At 38.1% G+C, this 25,263-nt stretch overlaps 1 protein-coding gene across 1 annotated transcript in view; it reads left to right on the top strand.

Moving 5' to 3' along the window:
- LOC129264236 (WD repeat-containing and planar cell polarity effector protein fritz homolog) overlaps nucleotides 1–19,749 on the top strand; it is a 51,268-nt gene extending 31,519 nt beyond the window's left edge. The window contains exons 15-19 of the mRNA XM_054902085.2: nucleotides 4,310–4,401; nucleotides 13,705–13,803; nucleotides 15,182–15,287; nucleotides 17,897–18,011; nucleotides 19,586–19,749. Coding sequence (XP_054758060.2) covers nucleotides 4,310–4,401; nucleotides 13,705–13,803; nucleotides 15,182–15,287; nucleotides 17,897–18,011; nucleotides 19,586–19,749 — 576 coding nt within the window. The remainder of the gene's footprint in view (nucleotides 1–4,309; nucleotides 4,402–13,704; nucleotides 13,804–15,181; nucleotides 15,288–17,896; nucleotides 18,012–19,585) is intronic.
- Nucleotides 19,750–25,263: the final 5,514 nt, after the last annotated feature.

The raw sequence follows: 25,263 nt of genomic DNA, 5'->3' as shown, positions 1-25,263 counted from the left end.
CTTGATCATAAAAAAGGTTTTAACGTCCGACAACTTAACAATGTCGGCGCTATCTCTCCGATATCAGATCAGGCGCGGAGGTCGTCCGCTAGTTTATCCTTGATGTTTTTCTTCCCGTGGTCATTCTTTATTTCATACCCTGACATCGTTTCGTTTACATGATCATAAAATAGGTTCTGACGTCAGACAACTAAACGATGTCAATGCTATCTATCCCACATCAGACTGGTGCGGAGGTCGTCCGCTAGTTTATCCTTGATATTTTTCTTCCCTTGGTCATCCTTTATTTCATACCCTGACATCGTTTACGTGATCATAAAATAGGTTCTGACGTCAGACAACTTAACGATGTCGGCGCAATCTCTCCGACATCAGATCAGACGCGGAGGTCGTCCGCTTATTTTATCCTTGATGTTTTTCTTCCCGTGATCATTTTTTATTTCATACCCTGACATCTTTTACATGATCATAAAATAGGTTCTGACGTCAGAGAGCTTGACGATTTTGGGGAAGGGGGGGGGGGGTGGCTTTGAGGCCGATATTCTATACTTCAGTTTTAAAACTTTATTTCATATCGAGAAGCATCAAGAAGAAGAGATATGTGTATATTGTGGGAGGATAGATAGTAAATCACGCAATTATATCAATATGATTATTTCCTCCTTTAATTATTCAGAATTATGCTCGGTGACAATCATCTTTGAATTGAATATCCTATACTGTTAAACCTTCATTTTTTATGCCGTGTCGGATCGAGAAAAAGCAAGACTCATATTTGGTTGGAAGATAATGATTATAATTTCATAATGCAAATTACATAATAAGCTCTAATATCGTTAAAAGATATAAGCCTCTGATGTCGGAGTAAGAATTTATCAATACAGCAATGTCGAATTTTAGGGGTTTTGTGGGAAATGGTTTCATTCAATAACGATCATAATTATGAAAATCACAAGGAAACATTGGTCACAATTATATGCCAATATATAAATGATTGATCATTATTTCCTACTCCCTCGTTATTCTCATGATTGTATACTTGTCATTATTGTGATTTATCATCCTCAAATATATTCGACCCCCCCCCCCTCTACCCACTGGATTAGAAGTTCCGTTAATACCCAAACAATTCTGACCCGAATCCGCGTCAAAGGAGATTTACGTTCGCTCAAACAATAATATACACTTTGATGTCATTCATACCTTAAGAATCACTCCGGGGTTCAATCCCCGGCCGCGGCACCTATGCCCGTGAGCAAGGCATTTAATCCGCTGTGTTCTTTTATCCTGCATTCAAATAAATGAAAAAGCTATACGCATTCTTGGTAAAAAGGTTTGTGCACTTGTTAAAAAAAAGGGGGGAAAATCGCCTTTAGCAGTATGGTATTGTTAAAGTTTTTAAGTGTCAAGAATTTAAAAGAGCAAAGTTTACTGCAAGATTAAACGTACATTATTATTGTTTAGAGGTTATTTTGCGACATTTCTCTAGTCAGAAGGGATGTCTAAACTTTGATGCTACCCGATATGAAATAAATGTTTAAAACTGAAGTATACTGTAGAAAACAACCTCAAAGCCCCCCCCCCATCTCTCTCGCTCTTTTCTCTCCATCTATTGACCCCCCCCCCAGTTGTGGATTGCGCAATAGAAAACAATCATTGAGCCTCGGTGTGCTCTGTGTGAGAATAAATAATTTCTAAAGGTATAGGTTAAAAATCGTTAGAAGTATCAAATAACAATTTAATACCTTTTAGGTCAATATTCATTTTATGGCGGAGTGGATAAAAAATGAAGCAAATATTTGATGTTATTGGAAGATAAAATAATTACTAAAAGTGAACCCGGGAGGTGAATTATATTGATATGATTATGTCCATCTCGAAACATTGACGATCATCTTTGAGTTAAGTATTCTAAACTGGAATTTAATAAAAGGATGAGTTTGAGAATAGGAGAGTGGGAGGAAAGTCAATAGTTGGAGAGATAGAACAAGAGAAAGATATATATATAGAGAGGGGGGAGATAGCGACTTCTGCGCCTGATTTCGGAGAGATAGCGCCAATCGAACCTATTTTGTGATCATGTAAACGATGTAAGGGTGTGAAATAAATGATTACCACGGGAAGAAAAATGTCAAGGATAAAATAGCGGACGACCTCCGCACCTGATCGGATGTCGTAGAGATAGCGCCAACATCGTGAAGTTCTCTGACGTCAGAACCTATTTAACGATCATGTAAACGATGTCAGGGTATGAAATAAAGCATGACCACAGGAAGAAAAATGTCAAGAATGAACTAGCGGACGACCTCCGCGCCTGATCCGATGTCGAAGAGATAGCGCCGACATCGTTAAGTTCTCTGACGATTAACTTTTAATTAAATGAAATACGTTCGTCAAAATCAAAAAGCGCAAAGTTTGAACATCCCTTCTGACTCGAGAAATGCCTTTAAATTATTGTTAGACGATTTGTAACGAATGTCAAATTTATTGACTTTCAATATAACTGAAAAAAAAATATATATATCGTCCGCCAAAATAAAAAAGCGCAAAGTTTGGACATCCCTTCATACACGGGAAATTTCTTATCATGAGCGCAAGACATCTGTTATTGATCACCTTTTAATAAAAATGGAGAAATACGTCCGTCAAAATTAAAATGCAGAAAGTTTTGACTCGGGATGTTTCTTAAAATGATCGCCAAACGATCGGCAATGAATCTCAAATCCATACATCGGCAAACTGCTTTTTTTTTCGTCACATTGATCACTTGGGGAAAATCCCCCTGGACCTGGCTGTAGCTGTTTCTAGCTGAGCAGAACCATTCTCCGTTCTGAACGGAATACTTAAGCGCATTCTATTGACTCCTTTGTTAATAGTAATCCTTGCGTTCAGTGGTATCCTGAACAGAGTACTTCAGCGCTTTCTATTGACTTCTTTGTTAACAGTAATCCTCGCATTCGGATGTATGCAGGGGGCACTACGAACCCATTCGTTATGGGGATTAGCAAGACAATAGAGCATTCCGAAAGCATGCGAACTTAAGTGATATTAAATCTCTTGTGCCTTATGCATTGAATGTCAGAAGCTTGGCATCATTGGTGGCCATAGTTTACTGTAACTGCATTGGCTGTGTTGAGCCGGGGGTTCATCTCGCTGGTGCTTGTCGTCTTTCCAGCATTTAATTTTCACAGAGACAAAATGAATTTGATTTTTGATTCAGCATTTTACTTTTCTTGTGCTAATAGTGTCGTGTTGGGATCGGTAATTATAATTTAGAAGGGAAGGGTAATGAGGAAACTTTGGAGAAAGTTATACAGTTCAAAGTCACAAAGTATTTAATCATCAATATTCAGCTACAGTTCGAAGTACATGAATATTCAGATATAATAGGAGACGATGAATATAAAATAATTTAGAAGTATCAGATTGAGATTATGGAGTTAAGTTAATATTCGATGGACGTCTAAGTCTTGAAGTCAGTCAGTCTCTATGGATGAGTGTTGGTCTAGTATTCTATCGTTGTATTCTATCTCTCCAATAATCAAGAAGTCTTATTTATATCATTAGTTTTGGGGGTGTAACAATTTAAGGTGGGAGTGATCTAAACTTGATCTGATTGGTCTACAGGTAACTGCCTATCAAACTTTCTCTGGTATAAGGGGTGTGGTGATGCTCTGTGCAAGTGACTGGGGCTGGAAGTGTGAGTCATACTTCTTCCTTGAAGTTAGCTGACGTCACTGAGGGTTGGTCTTTATGGTCAAGGTTTAGGAGTTAAATGGTCTTGGGGGTTTGGGGATTCTTAGATGACATTGGGGGAGTTTGTAAACAAGCGAAGGTGAATGACTGAAAGGATAAGAGGAAGTTAAATACATACTACATAACAATAGGGCAAGTTTTCGCACAAATACTTATGCAGGAAGGATGACAATTAGTGTGAATTTTCCTACTCACTGTTAACTTTGAAAGCTTAAACAGAAAAGAGGTAGACCCCCCAAAAAATGAAAATAAAAGAAATTTAAAAAATAAAACAAAATGGAATTAACGCCTGGGAATCTAGACTGCTGGCTAGACTGTAGTGGGTTACAAGAATTGCTTACTTATCTTCATATGTGCTATTTGATAATTCATGGATATGTAAAAACTGCTTTTGTTTACTTGATTCCTTTTGTTTATAAGTACAAACATAAGTGACATGAATAAAATTGATGAAATCTCAAGGTCCTATATTGTATTAATGTATCTGTGTAGACTAACCTATTTTTAAAGTCTTGATATTTGACTCTTGTATATAATAACCTTTGACCTGCAGTGTTTTGACATGGCTCTGAATACACTCTTCTTCTACTCAATGTCCGAGCAGCTTGAACCCAAACCAGTTCTATCCTTAACAACTCATTTCAGGTGAGGAAATATGCACTGCATTCATGAAAAGTACTTACCGGTACCTGAGAATTATCAATAATTCGTGATCGAGAAATCACAAATATGATTAACAAATGGCATATTATTGTAGAGCTAACAGTCTTATCTTTCATCTGGTGCAAGTCACATGAAATATAATTCAATCATGAAATAGTAAAAGCAATTTGAAGAAAGGATGCCAAAATGTAAATATTTGTTGTCATAGAATGACATAGTTTTGATATTCAGATATTGTTGCCTTTTGAAATGTTTGGTTTTTTTGCATGTACTTGAGTTTAGACTAATTACCCTTCAAGGTCAAAGCAAGGTCACAGCTAAAACAAGACCGTTCGAAGGTACATCGACCTTGGTCGATCCCGAGTTTTCTTCGTTTTTTAATACAAAACTGAAGGATTCACACACAGTTGTTGAATATATGCTACAAGCTAGCACCGCTACTGAGATACTTCCAAGTATTAAAAGGAAGCTAATTTTAGAATACGCCTCCTTTGTGGTTATTGTGACAACGTGGTATATGCTGACACGGTCTTAACAGTTCTTCAACAACTTTGCTGTATATTATCAACGCAAGATGGCTGACACAAAGGCTCTAAAGGTTTCGAGGCGCAATCTGAAGGGACAATTGACGAGGACATTAACAGCTATTGTCAACCTCTCCAATGACTCTGCAGATACTAGTCTCCTCAAGCAGTACATCGACAAGGCCGAGGAACAATTCGCAAGGGTAGAAGAGACGCACGCAGAGCTTGTACAGGTAATAGAGAACGACGTTGAATTTGAAGCAGAGGAAACCTGGATGGTCAACTGTGAGGCAGACTTTGTCCAGAAGATTAATGATGGTAGGAAAATCCTCAGCAAACAGCTGTCGCCATCATCAATCAACCAAGCATCCAATCAACAGTCAACTACTCCTCCAAGCTCTCCTGCTCCTACCTCTCGGAATCAATCTGCAGGTGCCTGTGCTCCCAGGATGGCGAGACTTAAATTCCCAACATTCAATGGAGATATCAGGGAATATCAGAGATTCAAGGAAATGTTCCAACATTGTACGAAGGAACTGTCGGAGATTGAATGTTTCTTCCAGTTGTCAGAATCAATGATGTCTCAGAAGGAAAGAAACTTGGTCAAAAGCTGTTCGAGTGTAGCAAGAGCATGGGAGATGCTAGACCAACGCTTTGATGACAAAGACCGAGTAGTTGACAGACTGCTACAGGATTTGGATAGTCTCAAGCCATATGAGAGTAAAGGAAAGGTTAATCTTCCTGCAATGGCAAACTTCATCCAGGTTCTTCAGAATTTTGAATGCCAAGCAGAGACGATTGGTTTAGCAGGTGAGATGAATAGCAGGATTATGCTGAGCCAAATCAAGTTGAAGCTCCCAGAGGAACATAGGATTCTGTATTACAAAAGTGTTCGCGATGACAATACTGATGATTCCCTCTCAGGACTCAGCAAATGGCTATATCAACAGCACATCCTAATTGAGAAATCAAAATCTACTACATCTGAAAGCTTGGAACCTACAAAGAGAGTTTCAAAGTCCTTCAACGCAGCCATGTCGAGGGAGGATACATCAACTGCACACATCCCAAAGTGCCCTCTGCACCCAAAGACCTCATCTCATTATCTGAAAACATGCAATAAATTCAGGTCTCTTGCGCTAAAGGAGAAATTTGATGTGATGAAGTCTAACAACATCTGCTTCAGGTGTGGCCATAATAACTGTATCTCAGGCAAGCCACCTTATGACCACAGTAAGTGCCAGTTCAGGTCACCATGTCGAGTCCAGATGTGTGGTAGTGATGAGCACTTTCCCGCCATTTGTACCAAAGCCCATGATGATGCCAGAGATCAGAGTCGAAGAGTCAGTGCTAATCAAGAAGACATTGTGAGACCCATGCATTCCAACAGCTCAGTTCAATCTTCTACAAGCACAGAAGTAGGGAAACTGCAGGCTACCTTACCAACTGTGATGGGTTTTCTGCGATGTGGTAACAAACGACACCCTGTACGCATCCTGATAGATGGGGGTAGTCAGGCCACCCTCGTAAGAACAGGAATCTTTTCCAGAATTGATGGCGACTGTTACCAGGACCATGACCTGAGCCTTGTAGGTGGAAGCATCATCAAACGCAAGCTGAGGATCCTGGAATGTGAAATCGAGGATAGCCAAGGAAATTGTTCATATCCCTTGAGAGCCATTGAGATCGAGAAACCCTGTGGAGATATACCTGTCATTACTCCTGAGCAGCTGAAATCCTATGACCACCTGACAGGTGTAAATATTGATGAAGCCTCATCACCAGTAATTGATCTATTACTTGGAGTGGACAATACTCACCTTATGGTCTGGGAGGAATATATCAGAGGAGGCAGACCCGATGAACCAGTTGCGGTAAGATGTCCCCTAGGTTGGTTTATTCAAGGAGGTCCCTCTAACACAGCACCACTTCTTAACTACGTTAACGTGGTCGCTTCAGGATCCCTAGAGGAGTTCATTGGACTCGAGACGGCTGGCTTGGAACCCAGGAAATGCAAGTGCATTTCTGATGATGAGAAAGGAGCTACTGAATCCATGATGAAGAGTGTCAATCAACTACCAGATGGTTCTTATGAGATCCGCTTACCCTGGAAGCGATCTCCAGAAGGGTTACCAGATAACTATGAGTACGCTGTAAAGAGACAGAAGAGCCTTGAGAACCAGTTCAGAAATCGCCCAAAGGAATGGGAGGTCTACTGTCGGCAAATGAAGGATCAACTGGAAAGGGGTGTCTCTCGGCTGGTGACGCAGGATGAGTTGCAACAAGACAGGGAAACAGGGAACAAGATGTGGTTCCTTCCACACTTCGCAGTTGTCAAAGACTCAAAAACTACTCCAGTCCGAGTCGTATATGACGGTAAGGCGAAATTTCAAGGACATTCCCTGAATGATTATCTTATCAAAGGAGAGAACGTCAACTCAAATTTGTTTGAGGTAGCCCTCCGGTTTCGTGAAAATGAAGTGGGCGTGATCGCTGACATTTCGAAGATGTTCCAGGCGATCAAGATTCCCCCAGATGATGCTAGATTCCACAGATTTGTGTTTAGAGAAAATCCAAATTACCCAATGCAAGTCTATGAACTGAGGACCGTTACATTTGGGGACAAGCCCTCCCCTACTGCAGCAATAGTCACTCTCAGACATGTGGCTAGCGAACATGCACCGGATGATGACAAACTACAGACAGTAATCACGGAGCAATTCTATATGGACGACCTGAACGAGTCAGTCAGGACCACTGAGGAAGCTCTGGAGCTGAAGTCTAAATTGACGGACACGCTGAAGAAGGGAAACTTCAACATAAGGAAGTGGCAATCTAATGTGAAAAAGGTATGTGACGAGACAGAAAACACTGAAACTGCTACAGTTCTTGGAACCAGTTGGGATCTATCTAAGGATACACTGAGCGTGAAGAAGGTCAAACCCTCTGACGATACTACCCTGACCAAACGGAAGATTCTTGCTCAAACGGCATCCTATTACGATGTTTTTGGAATGCTTTCTGGTCTGTTGGTACGCCCCAAGATTCTTCTTCAAATGTTATGGCAAATAGACCTTGACTGGGACTCCCCTATTGACAAAAGCAGTGAATTGTATGCCATGATGAGTAAGATTAACAGAGACCTTGACAAAATGGATGGCATTGAGATTCCAAGATGTCTGATACCGGAGCCTTACAGGGGAAAGAGACCTCTACCTACAGCATATATGCATGGTTTTAGCGATGCATCGGAGGACGCTATGGGTTTCGCAGTTTGGCTGAGATGGTCCCATACTGACAGTCAACAAGCTCATTTATCCTTTGTCTGTGCCAGGTCTAGGGTGACGCCACTAAAGCAAACAAGTATGCCTCGGAAGGAGTTACAAGCTCTTCTCCTTCTATCCAGATTGATGTACACCATCCGAAGTGCTCTACGCCTCAACATAGAAGGATGGAAGATATGGACAGACAGCATGACGGTGATAAGTTGGCTAAGAGGGCAATCGAAAACCTTCCGCTCATATGTTGCCCATCGAGTTGGTGAGATCACTTCTGAATTTGACCCCTACAGTGATATCGCCTACGTTCCCACAGATGAAAATGCAGCTGATCTCATTTCTAGAGGAGGCGATGTCACAGACATGCAGGAGGTCATTGATGGACCAGGATTCTTGAGATTACCTCCTCAATCATGGCCGAAGACACCTGAAAACATTCCCGTCAAACCAGGAGATCCTGAACGGAAGAAATTTCACTCCCGAAACAGCAAGACTTTCGCATTATCTGTGAATGCTGTGTCCAAGAATTCTCCGATTGTTGATGCAACCAAATTCTCTAGTTGGTCTAGACTCCAGATGGTCACGGCCAGGGTGTTATCCCTCAAGGAGCTTCCACGGAATCAATGGCTGAAGCAACTCATCCGGCAGATCTCTGAATGGCCATCCCAAAGAATGATCAAGGAAGCAGAGCTATATTGGGTCAGGCAAGCACAGAAAGGGATAGATTTCCAAGATCCCAATATACAGAAACTCAGTCCATTCTTTGATGAGGACCAACAGGTGTATCGTGTTGGCGGACGTCTTGGTAGGGCCCCTTTGTCGTATGATGTTCGCCATCCTTATCTTCTGCCAAAGAATAGCCACATTAGCTTCCTCCTTGTACGTGATAGACATCTACATGCCCTTCATGGTGGTCATTTGCGGACTGCGAATGAGGTCAGGAAGAGGTATTGGATAGTAGGCGACATGAACATCGCACGACGTGTTGTTCGTTGTTGCATCCCTTGCAGACAATATAGAGGAAGACCGGCACACCAGAGAATGGCCGATTTACCAGAGTTCCGGATCAGCCCTTGTTCTCCACCCTTCAAGACCACCTTGGTAGACTATCTAGGCCCAGTAATGGTGAAACTGAATCGTAATACCACGACCAAAGGATACTGTGCTTTATTCACATGTGCAGTTACCAGGGCTGTCCACTTGACTGTTGTCCAGGACCTCTCAACTCAGGCTTTCCTTCAAGCCTTGGAAAGGTTTGTCAGTGTTAGAGGAGCACCTGCCATGATGGTTAGTGACAATGCCACTTGTTTCCGAGGGGCTGACAATACAATCAATGAACTGAATCTTAAACTCAACCAAACACAGGTCCGTGAGCACTGTCAACGTTTCAAAATCGAGTGGAAGTTCGGACCACCAGGAGGACCTCACCACCAAGGAGCGGTTGAGCGCATGGTCCAGGAAGTAAAGAAAGCTATGCGGCATCTTGTGAAGGCGGATCGTCTAACCTTTGTGGAATGGGAGACCATCTTCTGCAGGATCTCAGGTCTCATCAATAGCCGCCCCCTGACTGCGATGTCTTCCTCACCCATGGACCATCCTCCAATTACCCCCAATCATTTTCTTATTGGTAGAGGGGAATTGACCTGTCCAGACATCCCTTGTGAAGACTACAAAGGAGATCCACGCAAACGTAGAGAACTTTGCAATAAAATGGTGGACGGGTTTTGGCATAGATGGCTTGGCTACATCCACAAGTTGACGCCACGTCAGAAGTGGCAACATTCTGCAGAGAACTTAGAGAAGAACGATATTGTCCTTGTCATCGGTGATGACAAAAGACGTGGGTCTTGGAAGATGGCCGAAGTAGTAGACACCAAACCTGGACAAGATGGACTGGTAAGAATTGTTGAAGTGAAGTTTGCAGACGGCACATGTGCAAACAGACCCATCACTAAACTTGTATCTCTGATGAAGCGAGAGGAACGTTCAGACATTTAGACTTTGAGAACGATGATATTAATTACAGGACAATTATGAAGACATTGGACAAATTGCTCCTAATGATTCAAAATGCCAAAGATGAAAAGATGGACATTGGACAATTATATTTTAATGAACCTTTTTTATCAAAGTTTTAACGCAAGAATTGATTGTTGTATTTGTGACATTCCGTCACGCTTAGGGGGTTGGGATGTCATAGAATGACATAGTTTTGATATTCAGATATTGTTGCCTTTTGAAATGTTTGGTTTTTTTGCATGTACTTGAGTTTAGACTAATTACCCTTCAAGGTCAAAGCAAGGTCACAGCTAAAACAAGACCGTTCGAAGGTACATCGACCTTGGTCGATCCCGAGTTTTCTTCGTTTTTTAATACAAAACTGAAGGATTCACACACAGTTGTTGAATATATGCTACAAGCTAGCACCGCTACTGAGATACTTCCAAGTATTAAAAGGAAGCTAATTTTAGAATACGCCTCCTTTGTGGTTATTGTGACAACGTGGTATATGCTGACACGGTCTTAACATTTGTGATTAAGTTAAGATAAAGCATTGATAATTTCTTTTTTGTTTTTTCTGGGATGTATGTTTAAAATGGCATTAATTGTCTTCCATTGTCATTGACCTTTACTCTACCATACACCTTCAAATTTGCTGGGATGCAGCTTTCTTCTCTACTGCACCCAGGCTTGGATCACTTCGATTTAATTTGGAAGATCTACCTATTCTAATATCGTAATCACATATACATTGACTGTCATTGCCTTGTAAGTTGTATCTATTTTATCTATTAAGCTGACCAGGGATGGCATCTCAAAGCCCAACTGTATCTCATGGCAAAGGCACTATAGAAATACCAACTATTATTATTATTGTTATGTATCAACAATGAAAGTCTGTGATCATCATTTTGTTTTCCTTTTGTAGACTTGAGAGCCATCTTGTAGATCTGTCTTGGGGATCTCCATCTTGTTAAATGAATAATGAAGCTCTGTCTTTGCTGATTATCATTTTGTTGTCTCGCCCACCAGAGGTGAAGGCGAGACTTAGGGATCCAAATGTCGTCCGTCGTCTGTCCGTCACAAACCTAATGACACATAACTCCACAACTGTAAGTCGCTTTTCAACCAAACTTGATTGTAGATGGACTTGGGGGACCTGCATGCTTTGCTGCAGTCGAAGGTCACATGGTAAGGTCAAAGGTCATTTTCAGGTCAACGTTAAAGTTTACATGCAGGTCAACGTTAAAGTTTACATGCAAGACTCTCTTCTGACACCTAACTCCGCAACCGTAAGTCGCTTTTCAACCAAACTTGGATGGTAGATGGACTTGGGGGACCTGCATGTTATGCTGAAGTTGGAGGTCACATAATAAGGTCAAAGGTCATTTTCAGGTCAACGTTAAAGTTTACATGCAAGACTCTCTTATGACACCTAACTTCGCAACCGTAAGTCACTTTTCAACCAAACTTGGATGGTAGATGGACTTGGGGGACCTGCATGTTATGCTACAGTTGGAGGTCACATGGTAAGGTCAAAGGTCATTTTCAGGTCAACGTTAAAGTTTACATGCAAGACTCTCTTATGACACTTAACTCCGCAACCGTAAGTCACTTTTTAACAAAACTTGGATGGTAGATGTACTTTAATAGGTGACCTCCATGTTATGCTGCAGTCGGAGGTCACATGGTAAGGTCAAAGGTCATTTTCAGGTCAACATTAAAGTTTACGTGCAAGGCTCTTATGACAAGTGTAATTCCATCCAAGTCATTCCACAATGAAGTTTTGATATAATTCTGTTGCGTGCCCTCGCAAATCACAATATTTCTGGTTATTTTCATAAGTGGGCGAGACACAAAATTGCTTTTGCCTTGTTTTCCTTTTGTAGACTTGAGAGCCATCTTGGCAAATTTTACTTGTTAAATGAATGATTAAACTATGTCTGCTATGATTATCATTTTGTTTTCCTTTTGTAGACTCGAGAGCCATCTTGGCAAATTTTACTTGTTAAATGAATGATGAAACTATGTCTGCTATGATTATCATTTTGTTTTCCTTTTATAGACTCGAGAGCCATATTTTAGATCTGTCTTGGGATCTCCATTTTGTTAAATGAATAATGAAGCTCTGTCTTTGCTGATTATCATTTTGTTTTCCTTTTGTAGACTTGAGAGCCATCTTGGCAAATTTTACTTGTTAAATGAATGATTAAACTATGTCTTTGCTGATTATCATTTTGTTTTCCTTTTGTAGACTTGAGAGCCATCTTGGCAAATTTTACTTGTTAAATGAATGATTAAACTATGTCTGCTATGATTATCATTTTGTTTTCCTTTTGTAGACTCGAGAGCCATATTTTAGATCTGTCTTGGGGATCTCCATTTTGTTAAATGAATAATGAAGCTCTGTCTTTGCTGATTATCATTTTGTTTTCCTTTTGTAGACTTGAGAGCCATCTTGGCAAATTTTACTTGTTAAATGAATGATTAAACTATGTCTGCTATGATTATCATTTTGTTTTCCTTTTATAGACTCGAGAGCCATATTTTAGATCTGTCTTGGGGATCTCCATTTTGTTAAATGAATAATGAAGCTCTGTCTTTGCTGATTATAATTTTGTTTTCCTTTTGTAGACTTGAGAGCCATCTTGGCAAATTTTTCTTGTTAAATGAATGATGAAACTATGTCTGCTATGATTATCATTTTGTTTTCCTTTTATAGACTCGAGAGCCATATTTTAGATCTGTCTTGGGGATCTCCATTTTGTTAAATGAATAATGAAGCTCTGTCTTTGCTGATTATCATTTTGTTTTCCTTTTGTAGACTTGAGAGCCATCTTGGCAAATTTTACTTGTTAAATGAATGATGAAACTCTGTCTGCTATGATTATCATTTTGTTTTCCTTTTATAGACTCGAGAGCCATATTTTAGATCTGTCTTGGGGATCTCCATTTTGTTAAATGAATAATGAAGCTCTGTCTTTGCTGATTATAATTTTGTTTTCCTTTTGTAGACTTGAGAGCCATCTTGGCAAATTTTTCTTGTTAAATGAATGATTAAACTATGTCTGCTATGATTATCATTTTGTTTTCCTTTTGTAGACTCGAGAGCCATATTTTAGATCTGTCTTGGGAATCTCCATTTTGTTAAATGAATAATGAAGCTCTGTCTTTGCTGGTTATCATTTTGTTTTCCTTTTGTAGACTTGAGAGCCATCTTGGCGAATTTTTCTTGTTAAATGAATGATGAAACTATGTCTGCTATGATTATCATTTTGTTTTCCTTTTGTAGACTAGAGAGCCATATTTTAGATCTGTCTTGGGGATCTCCATTTTGTTAAATGAATAATGAAGCTCTGTCTTTGCTGGTTATCATTTTGTTTTCCTTTTGTAGACTTGAGAGCCATCTTGGCAAATTTTACTTGTTAAATGAATGATGAAACTATGTCTGCTATGATTATCATTTTGTTTTCCTTTTGTAGACTCGAGAGCCATATTGTAGATCTGTCATGGGCATCCTCATCGTGTTCCTGGGACAGCATTCCTGATGCTCAGGACTCCATGCTGATTACTCTCAATAGGTAATGTGTATTCAACTGTCAACGTGTATGACTTTCAAATAATAATATGTAGCTATTTGTCTTGCATATCTACCTACCATATAACAGTGGTGGAAAAAAGTTAGTGTTCCCTACCAGAAAATGAACATACTTAAAAGTGTTCAAATTCTGCCATCTTTTAGATATTTAATTGTGAAGTCAGGTGATATAATATTACATTCAATATAGTTTGTTTCTATGGGCTGCTGGACATTGTAGGGTTGCTGTCTACATTCAACACTCAGCATAAAGGAGTGCACTTTCTGGTGGGGTTCACTAATTTCATAGCACCGCTGTAAGGTTCAACCTTCAAGTTGGTGTAATATCCTATGAGGATGTTTCACAAAGATTTAAGTCTGGCTAATGTTTGTATTCAATTTCCTAGTTGTGTGTTTGTATCATGAGTGTTGGAGGCACTCTACTCAATACTGCACAATAAAAACCAGGCCAATTTTACATTGACTTCAGTAAAGCTAATTAGATATCCATGTGGTCATAGCAGGGGCCCTGCTAGAACTGATTCCTACCAAGTTTGGTCTTTGGAGGTTTTCATTATGCTCCTTCGAGATATGACGAAAAAAAGGATGAAATGCAGACAAATAAAATTGTGACGTCATCATTATGTATACTCTATGCTAGGTATTCTGAACTCAGTTTAATTTGAACTCTTGTCCAAAGTTGTGGTTTGACTATGATAATCAGCTCATCTGACACTTAAGGCGACCGCACACCTTACGACTGGTCTGCGACCCGATTTTGGAACAAATTGCATTTTGCTCATTTTTTGAAGATCTGAATGGAACATATCATTTTATTTGAGGTTAAAATTAATTGAAATAATAATATTATAACCATTTTATAAAGATTGCAAGCCCTTATTTTGGAGTAAAGTCCAAATTAGTGTCAAATCGTAGCCAATCGTACGACTGCTATGACGTCATTACGACTAGATATCAAATTCACTTTTATTCTAAGAAGGATGATAGCATAGTCACAAATTTGATCATAGGTATTCGTATGATGATTTAGATCATTACACAGTAAGATATTCCAAGTCTTAATATTAGCATCAAATACTACTACATTTTATTCTAAAATCGGGTCACAGACCAGTCGTAAGGTGTGCGGTCACATTTACATGTAGATCATTTATAAATGTCTTGGAAGAATAACTGAATTGCTTTTCTTTGCCATGATTGCATGACAAAAGAACAAAGTGAGCAAAAGAAACATACAATATTCACAAAATGTTGACATTTTTGGCTTTCCATAATTTTGGCACTGAGTTTAAGACCATGACCTGAGTTGAATTGCATTTCAGAATACAGGCCTTAATAAATTACTTTACTTCATGTTGCAGAGGACCACTTGTATTGGTACAGATGGGACTAGGGGTGATGAGCCGAGGCAGTCTAGGGGCACAGCAGCTTACCCAGCTTTATCTGGCCAATGATCAGATTGATGAAGTAAGTATTTCAGTTATAAGGATGTAAAATCACTGGGTGATTTCAAATTCAGTGTTGACCTTGTGGTGTTGGTGTTAGGTCAATTTTTACATGACTATAACACAAGACACAAAATGTAGATGGCCCTGAAAAGCCACTCACTAGGTGTTGAGCTGTCAATATTGCAATATGGATTATTTGTGTAAACTCAGATAGGTTTTGGTGCTGGGAAACGTAATCAAAATTGTGCTTCCAACACCAGCACTGGACTTGAAATCACCACTGTCATGTACTTTAAGTGTTCAAAATTTCTTTCTATAAAATCATTTTATTTATTTGTTATACCTAGTACCCACTGCTATAATTTGTAGCACGATTGAAACTGGGCCCCGTCTTACCAAGATTTGCGATTGATCCGATCAATCGCAACTATGGACGGCCAGCAACGTCAACATGTATTATGCATGCTTTTTCAAAATATTTTCTTGCTATGATGTATATTCATGCATTAACTGTTTTTTTTTAATTTACTGTGCTTCTCTTTGCATACAAAGGACATTGTGCAAATTTCCTGTAGAAAAATTTATGACACTGATGGATTTCCATCCCGTCTTACAAAGAGTTACGATTGATCAGATCAATCGCAACTATGGACGGCTAGCAACGTCAACATGTAAAATGCATGTTTGTACAAAAAAAATTCTAGATAATAATAATAATAATAGGCATTTATATAGCGCCATCTATCTAGAAATATTCTATTCCGAGGCGCACAAGAAAAGAAAGAAAGAAAGTTTGGATGAGTGTCAAAGTGCCAATAACTAATACTGTTAGAAAAGATAAGACTTCAGTTTAGATTTGAAGGTCTCCAGCGATGGTATTATTCTTAAATATATGGGCAAATTATTCCAGAGAGAAGGTGCTGAGGCAGAGAAAGCTCGCGCACCATATGCTACACATGTCTTGGGAGTCTTAAGAAGTTGCTGGTGTGATGGTCTTAGGCTACGAGCTGGTGTATAAGGCATGACAAGGTCTTGTAGATATGTTGGTGCCAAACCATTTGACACTTTCCAAGTAAGAAGAAGTATTTTTAATTCTATACGCTTCCGGATTGGCAACCAATGTAACTTTTGGAGAATTGGTGAAATGTGTTCATATTTTGATGTACCGGTTAAAACCCTGGCAGCTGTATTCTGAGCATACTGAAGTTTATTGACATAGCGTGAGGTTATGTTAAAAAGAAGAGCATTTCCAGCATCTAATCGACATAGTACAAATGAGTGTATAAGCTAGAAATAGATATGAATGTATATCCATAAATTCATTGATTTCTTGACAATTTGATGTGTTCTCCTTTGTTTACAAAGGACATTTTAGAAGAAGAAATTATGACACTGATGGATTTCCATAGAGTTACGATTGAATGGATCGATCATAACTCTTTGTAAGACGGGGCCCAGTATTGTGGAGTAATTGTCGTGTTTGTGGCAGATCTTATCAGATATTGTGGTCAGTCGTGGCATTTGTTTTGATTGAAGAAAACAATTTGGGATGGCTAAAAAATTTTGTTGATCGGCTACAAACAGCCAATTCTAACAGATCGCATGACGATGGGAATGAGGTATTATGATAAGATCTATAGTGTGCAGGGAATAATTTTCCTGGTATTGCATCATAATTTTGTCCACATTATTTGAAGGCTGCTACATAAAAGTCTTTTTGTAGCAGATTTTTACATAGGACTGTACAGTACAGACACCTTTTAAGAACTTTTCTCTAATGACCAAAAATGCTCATACCTCGTCCCCACTGTCGTGCGATCCGTTATGAATGCCACGATTGACCCTTTGTAACTGATCAGGAAAATTTTTCAACCAATTAATTTTTTTCTACGATCAATATGATTGCCAAAACTGATCTGATACAATCACTACGATTACACCATGAATAAGACCACCGTTTCAGTCGTGGCTAAAATCGTGACAGTGGGAACTCGGTATTATCAAATTTCGAAGCAAACTTATTCCCTGGGTGTGAGTTCATTCTTTTCAAATTCAAGGAGTTCATTGTGATGTAACCTTCTTTTTTTTACATGTGCTATATGTTTCAAGTATTTCATTCCTAATAAATTGTAATGTAAATCTCATTGTGTTTGGAACATGCTGAAAGGAGTTGAAAAAAAGTTTGATTGATGATAAATTCTCCCTAGGAGTATAATTGCCTAAGGTTTGATTACAACCTTTAAACAGCAATTATTTTTGCTTTATATATTCATAATATTTTGTAAAGTTGTCTTCAGAATGTGTTAATATAATAAACAGAATTGAAATTGAAAAAAATATAAAATGTTTCCTTCCTTTAACATGATATACATGTAGTACTAGTATTATTAAAGGTAATTTGTAATTGTTTTCCGGAGTTGCCACATTTACAGTCAAGCTTAGGTTATAGTGGCAACCCCTTCAACCTTCTTAAATCATTATGTTATAGATAATACAAACATGTTCATATTTTTTCATTCTTGAATATTTTGTAATGTACTATGTATTTTCTTTGTTATTTTCTATATGAAAAGTTGCAGAAACAATACATGGAATGAAAAATATTTATCCTATTTGTTTTGTGATTAGGCCACCCACTTGCTTTCTGCATTGAACTGGAACACTGCAAGCAGTACTTGTTTTGGTTGTTTATCAGCCATAGTAAACCACCTCCTTCGTCTTCCGTTAAATGCAGTCAGAGAAGGTAAGATGATAATTATAATATTTGGATTAATATAGCGCTTTTTCCAGAAGATACAAAGCGTAACTATTAATAAAATCCAATGATTTCATTAGCTTTAAACTGTTATTGCATATTTGTTATTATAACAAGGTTTATGAAACAGATCCTAGGTGGCAATTTCCTATTTCCCATTTTAGTTGATATTATTCCAGACGTACAAACTTGCAATGTGGCAAATTAATGACTTGTATATAAATTTGATTATTTAGCTGATTAAATATTGAATTTACTGAAATTTCAGCGAATTCTTTGGCAACAAAATACACTTATAAGTTAAAAACTTTTTTGAGTGAATAGAATTTACCAGAATGTCAACTTTTCTAGGTCTCGCAGTTATTTGTGCTGACTTTATTGGTCTTTTATAGATGATGTCTATTTCATTATTGATTCTTTGGCTTTCAAATCCAAAGAAATGTACATGTTATTGTCTAACAGCATATGACAATGGAGGTGTTTGAGGTAAATAGTAGTTGAATTTAATTGATTTTATGAGAAAGTCTGTAAAACCAAGTTTATTGTCACTATGTTACCATTGAAGATTTAGATCTGGGCCTTGTCTTACAAAGAGTTACGATTGATCCGATCAATCGTTACTCTATGGAAATCCATCAGTGTCATAATTTTTTTCTTCGAAAAATTTGCACAATGTCCTTTGTATGCAAAGAGAAGCGCAGTGAATTTTCAAGAAAACAATGAATGCATGAATATACATCATAGCTAGAAAATATATTGAACAAACATGCATAATAGATGCTGACGTTGCTGGCCCTCCATAGTTGCGATTGATCGGATCAATCGTAACTCTTTGTAAGACGGGGCCCTGGTACAGTTTTATTATTAAACTGAACTTTGAAAGCTAAGCAGAAAAACAACACACTGAAGATCACCAATAAGCTCATACTGGACAGTTTATTATCATTGCTTGGAAATAGACCCGACATTGTGCTAGAATTTCATGCTTGTTTTGCTAATTTCTTGGCAAGTACACAATTTTTCCAGAATCCTTTGGCACACATTTCTTGTTTATAGATACAGACTATCTTGTGGTAATTTGATTCTGTATGATCTTATTTTGAAATTGTTACCCCAGCTGCATTTATCTTGGAGAAGTGATGAACACTTTGGTATTATAGGGCATTATCCAGGTGTAAAAGTATTGACACTCACATTGTAATCAGAGGGTCATGTGGATGTATCTCACCCGGCTTTAGCGTCCTTTGGCAAGGCGTCAATCCACTCTTTGCCACTCTCTACACAGGTGTTAAATGGGTACCCAGTAGGATGCGAAAGCCTATGTGGTATGCCGAGCAATGTAGTTTTGAAACTCTTGTTGTAACTCTCCCCCGGGAGTGGAAAAAGTGCATACATTGTGTGCAGGCATGCCAGGATGGAATGACTAGGGTTTTGACATATCTGTTAAGTGCTTCTAAGGGACTTTGTTTTGATGTATTAAGGTCGGAACGAATGCAGAGTATTATTAGTAGTTTCCTTCTTCCACTCACTAATTTAATATTTTGTCCATTGTTTCAATGTAGCTGCCTTAGAGACAAGTCTTGGATCCTTTTATGCACCGCTCAGACCCTTATCTGAGGTCATCGTTATCAATTATCGGGATTCCGTCAGCCGTCTGGCTCGCAGGTTCTTTCAATTTTTGCTCAGGTTAGAGAAATTTAAATGTCCCCATTTTATGCGTGAATGAAAAATTTTAGAGAATTCGGGAAGGAAATTTTTCAGAGAATTTCATGGAAAATGCACATTTTCAGGATTCAAATTTTTTTATTATGAATAATAAAGAGGAAAAAAAATCATAGCAAATCCAATGAAAAAAAAAATGCATCAGTGCAAAATCTGCTGTTCAAACTTGTTTGTAGTGTGTAGCATGTTTGCCGAGCTTCATCTGTGTACTGCAGTCTGTATATAATGAAAACTTGTGTTTTTTTCCTTAATAGATTTTCATTTTTTTTTAATTTCTTCATCACATCACAGTTTCATTTAGGCTCTGTGTCATAATGACTTATTATTTCAACAATTGCAGTTTCTATAACAAGTTTGCCCATTGCAGAAATAGTTCATTCAATCTGAAAGCGATCAGAGGCCTGTAACACAAAGCTTAGCAGTGATCGTTGAATATTTTTCTACGATTGATTACATTGACTACAATGTACAATCAATCATGAAAAGTGTAGAATTAATCGCTAACCTTTGTGTTACGGGATCCAGCATTGTTCATATGGAATTGTATTTGATTTTTGGAGTTGCATTTAAAGGAGAATGAAACCCTTGAAACCAGCTGAATCCATATCAAAGAGAAAAATCAAAGAAACATATTGTTGAAAGTTTGAGGAAGATTGAATGAATAATAAGAAAGTTATGAGCATTTGAATATTGAGATCACTAATGCCATGTAGATCCTCCAATTGGCAATGCCACCAAGATCTGTGATGTCACACACGTACAACTCCCTCATTACTTTAGTACTTATTTCACTTATATTCTCACTTTTATAGAGTCTATCACAAGGTGAGGTGTTCTCTTTATGAGAGGACAAGTACAGAGGTTTCACAACATTATAATCATTGATGAATCGTTTGTCATATGATTAGAATGAGCAAAAAGATATGTTTTGGGGTATATTTTCAGTGTCCAAAAGGGGAGAGTTGTTCATCTGTGACATCATAGATCTTGGTCGCATTGCCAATGGGAGGATCTCCATAGCATTAGTGATCTCGACATTCAAATGCTCATAACTCTTCTATTGCTAGTCCTATTTTACTCAAACTTTTGTTGATCTTATTCTTTGATTTTTCTGCTTTCACAAAAGCTAACTTGCTCCAAGAGTTTCATTCTCCTTTAAATACAACTCTTTCTGCAACCTGCCCCTGATCATGTAGGTAAAGGACGCCGCACACCTTACGATTATCTTGCTGTGTAATGTTCTAAATCATCGTACGAATACCTATGTTCAATTCTGTTACTATGCTATCATCCTTTTTAAAGGACAAGTCCACCCCAACAAAAAGTTGATTTGAATAAACAGAGAAAAATCCAACAAGCATAACACTGAAAATTTCATCAAATTGGATGTAAATTAAGAAAGTTATGACATTTTGAAATTTCACTTAATTTCACAAAACAGTCATATGCATATCCTGATGGGTATGCAAACGAGGCAACTGATGAGATCATCTACTCACAATTTTTTATTTTATTAAATGAAATGTGATATATTCTAATTTTCTCTTCACTGCCATTTGATAGGAGTTTTATTCCTCACTGGATATGTGGACTTACCATTGTTTTAAAATTTTGTGGCTCATTCAAGTTGGTCATTTTTTGTAAAATGTTGTACAATTCAAACAATAAAATACAAAAGAAATAGTGAGTGAGGGACATGGAGTATCTCATTTGCATGTCACTTTATGGTGCATATAACCATTTTGTGAAAAATAAGCGAAACTTCAAAATGTCATAACTTTTATATTTCACATCTGATTTAGATGAAATTTTAAGCATTATGCTTGCTGTGCATTTTTCTCTTTTGATTCAAATCAACATTTTTCTGTGGTGGACTTGACCTTTACAATAAAAGTGAATTTGATCAGTTGAATTTGGCCTTTACTCCAAAATAAAGGCTTGCAATCATCCAAAATGGTTATATTAGTATTCTTTCGGTTAATTTGAACCTCAAATAAAAATATACTATTCATTCACATTTTCAGAAAATAAGAAAAGTGTGATTTGTTCCAAAATCTGACCGTGGACCAGTCGCAGGGTGTGCGGTTGCCTTGACTCTCTTGTAGTATCATCTTGAATGTGGTGTCTGCTGACAGAATTTGATGGAGAGTGATAAATGAAAAGTTTTTTTGTCAGTGATTTTCACAGGCTGTTTTGTTCTCGGCCAATCAGATGCAAGGCTTTTCAGTGGCTTGTAGCGCTTGCTGTTGAAAATCACTGAATGAAATTTCCATGAACCACTCCCCAGATACCTTTGATTTTGAATCCAAATCCTTGAATGATAGAATGAAATGGGAGGGAGGGCACTGGCTAGATTTATTTGACTTTTTTTTCTATCCAAAATTTATCCCAGTCTTAAATGTCTTTGATTTGTTTTTCTTTCACATCTTATTTTGAAAAATAAAGGATACAGTTATTAGAGTTTCAATTTAAGCCTAGAATAGATTGAATAGGTGGTGGGGAGGGCCTGGCAAGATTGTAGCTCTAAATGTGCACTGAAAAGAAATTATTACCATTGGTTATTAAAGGCGATGGCAAAAACTATTACCTCTGGGAGGTGTGGGCTGGTATTTTTCAGTATTTTACTCATTATTCAGTTTAAAGTACTTTATCATCTTTGGTGTTCTGGTTCAGTTCTTATTTATTTGCTAAGTATCTTGCTCTAATCTAAGCCTCCCCCTACATGGTTAACTCTGGCTTGCCTGCAGTTAAGGTACATACTTGTAGTCATACACACTGCATACAGGTGGATGATTACATTGCATGATATTTGGCTTAGACGTCACCATGCCAAGTAAAATGCTAAGTTAAGTACTACGTTAATACTTTCAGTTGAATACCCGCCAAGAGAGATTTGGAAGAAAACCTGAGAAAAGTTGTACATTAAGAATACTGAGAAAGTTGCATTATTTCCCTTTCCCTGAAATGTAATAATTAAGTGTCCTGTATTCCAGATTCGAAACTGATTCATTACAGGAATGGAGAGGCATATATCTCGCTACACGAAAGACTTGAAGACGCAGCTTCACAAAATAGTTTTAGCCGTAAGCTCTATATGGTGTCAAGTTCAGTGTTTGTCTTGGATTTGGATAAGGTTAGACATTTATATAGCCCCGTCTATCTAGAAATATTCAATTCCTAGGCAGACAAGAAAAAATAAAGAGTAAGAGAGCTTGGAAGAGTGTTTGAGCACCAAGAGCTGATACTGTCAGAAAAGATAAGACTTCATGTAAGATTTGAAAGTCTCTAATGATTTTGATTCTTAAATTCAATGGTAATTTATTTAGAGATAGGTGCTGCGGCAGAGAAAGCTCGCTCACCATAAGCTTCTCGTGTTTTGGGGGTCTTTGAAAGAAGCTGGTATATGACTTTTAAATCTGTATGTTGGTAATTCAAACATCTTTATCATTATTTGACTATTGTAGTACAGGACTACAGGGTACCTGAGGGTGAGGCAGGGGAGGGGGAGTTACCCCCCCCCTCCCCCTCCCGACATAAATTTTTGACAAAAATTGTCCCTAGAAATGGCGGCAACCATTGACCTTGTAAGAAATTTTCACAAGAAAGTGCTTCTGGAAATGGTAATGATCTTGACTAATTTGTTTTTAATGATGAGGAACTTTTACCCCTCCTAACAAGTTTTTTTTTCAGGTAAACTATTGTAGTACAGTATTTATAATTGTAGGTGCACTTTCATTGAAGCTAGTATACATGTACAGTGCAGTGCACTTTAATTTTACCCGTTCTTTAAAGTCACATGGTGACTCTTTATTGAAGCTATGGACTGGAGAGATCACAGTGAAACACAGTGTATGGAATTCTTTATTTTGAGTGATTCATGAGCAAAATTATATCTCACCATAAACCATAACTGACAGACATGTTATAAATCATAATGAATTAAAACCTGCTCTGTAAAAATAGTGACTATTTGTAAAAGCCTTTTCTTAAATTCTTTCATTTTCATTTGTCTTTATATGGCCCATCAACAATTCTAATGTTGTAACTCGGATCAAAAATCAGATCGGCAGTTAAGCTTCTAAAATCGAAATCGAATCGAAAATCGAATCGGCGATGTTTAAAAACAAAGGAATACATCAAAATTTTGTTCGCGGTCGCTCGCATCTTCCTGACAAAGTCACAAAGACGAATGCATTGGAATGGAAGTCGCCAACATGCGCGATCGTTTGGAACATGTTTTAAAGGGGTTTTGAGGTGCTATTGCTTTAGAATAAACCGAGTGATTTTTATTAGAAAGATAAACGAAAGACGCATCTTCCGAGCAAAGGCGCAAAGGAAAATAAAATGAAATTATTTCTCATAGTTCACTCGCAGGTTAATGAACGATGATCGGCGGGACATCTTTTATAACTATTTTTAGGTGCTAGCGATTTAGGATTATTGGAATGATCTCTTGATCTCGTACGACGCATCATCTTAAAGTCGCAAGTGCAATTAAAATGTAGTACAAGATGCAAGCACGCACGATGATTTGAAATGTTATTAAAATGTTTTGGGTAGCTAGCGTTTTCAAATCAATTTATTACTATCTTGAGAACTGAACTTTTGATATCTAAGAAGAAATATAAAAAAAGCATCTCCCGACGAAGTTACAAAGACAAATAAATTGAGGTTGAGAAGATGTAATAATCATAAACGATGTAAGAGAGTAACGCAATGAGTTCCGTCAATAGTACGATCTTTAACAGTTCATGGCGGTGTCCGCTATCACCACGAGGTTGAAGAGAAGATTTATATCATCATGAACGATGTAAGAGAGTAACGCAATGAGCTCCGTCAGTAGCATGAGCTTTAAAAGTTTACGGCGGGGTCCGCTATCACCACGAGGTTAAAGAGAAGATGTCTATCATCATAAAGGGGGTAAGAGAGTAGCGCAGTGAGCTCCGTCGTTAATACGACCTTTCAAAGTTCACGGCGGCATCCGCTATCACCACGAGGTTGAAAATATAATGTATATCATCATGAACAATGTAAGAGAGTAGCGCAGTGAGCTCCGTCGGTAATACGACCTTTCAAAGTTCACGGCGGCATCCGCTATCACCACGAGGTTGAAAATAAAATGTATATCATCATAAACGATGTAAGAGAGTAACGCAATGAGCTCCGTCATTAGTACAATCTTTAAAAGTTTATGGCGGTGTCCGCTATCACCACGAGGTTGAAGAGAAGATTTATATCATCATGAACGATGTAAGAGAGTAACGCAATGAGCTCCGTCAGTAGCATGAGCTTTAAAAGTTCACGGCGGGGTCCGCTATCACCACGAGGTTGAAGAGAAGATGTCTATCATCACAAAGGGGGTAAGAGAGTAGCGCAGTGAGCTCCGTCTGTAATACGACCTTTCAAAGTTCACGGCGGCATCCGCTATCACCACGAGGTTGAAAATAAAATGTATATCATCATAAACGATGTAAAAGAGTAACGCAATGAGCTCCGTCAATAGTACGATCTTTAAAAG

This window comes from Lytechinus pictus, chromosome 7, assembly GCF_037042905.1.
Source record: "Lytechinus pictus isolate F3 Inbred chromosome 7, Lp3.0, whole genome shotgun sequence".
Lineage (NCBI taxonomy): Eukaryota > Metazoa > Echinodermata > Echinoidea > Temnopleuroida > Toxopneustidae > Lytechinus > Lytechinus pictus.
The sequence above is the reverse complement of the archived record's forward strand: the minus strand, read 5'-3'. Positions and strand labels throughout refer to the sequence as shown.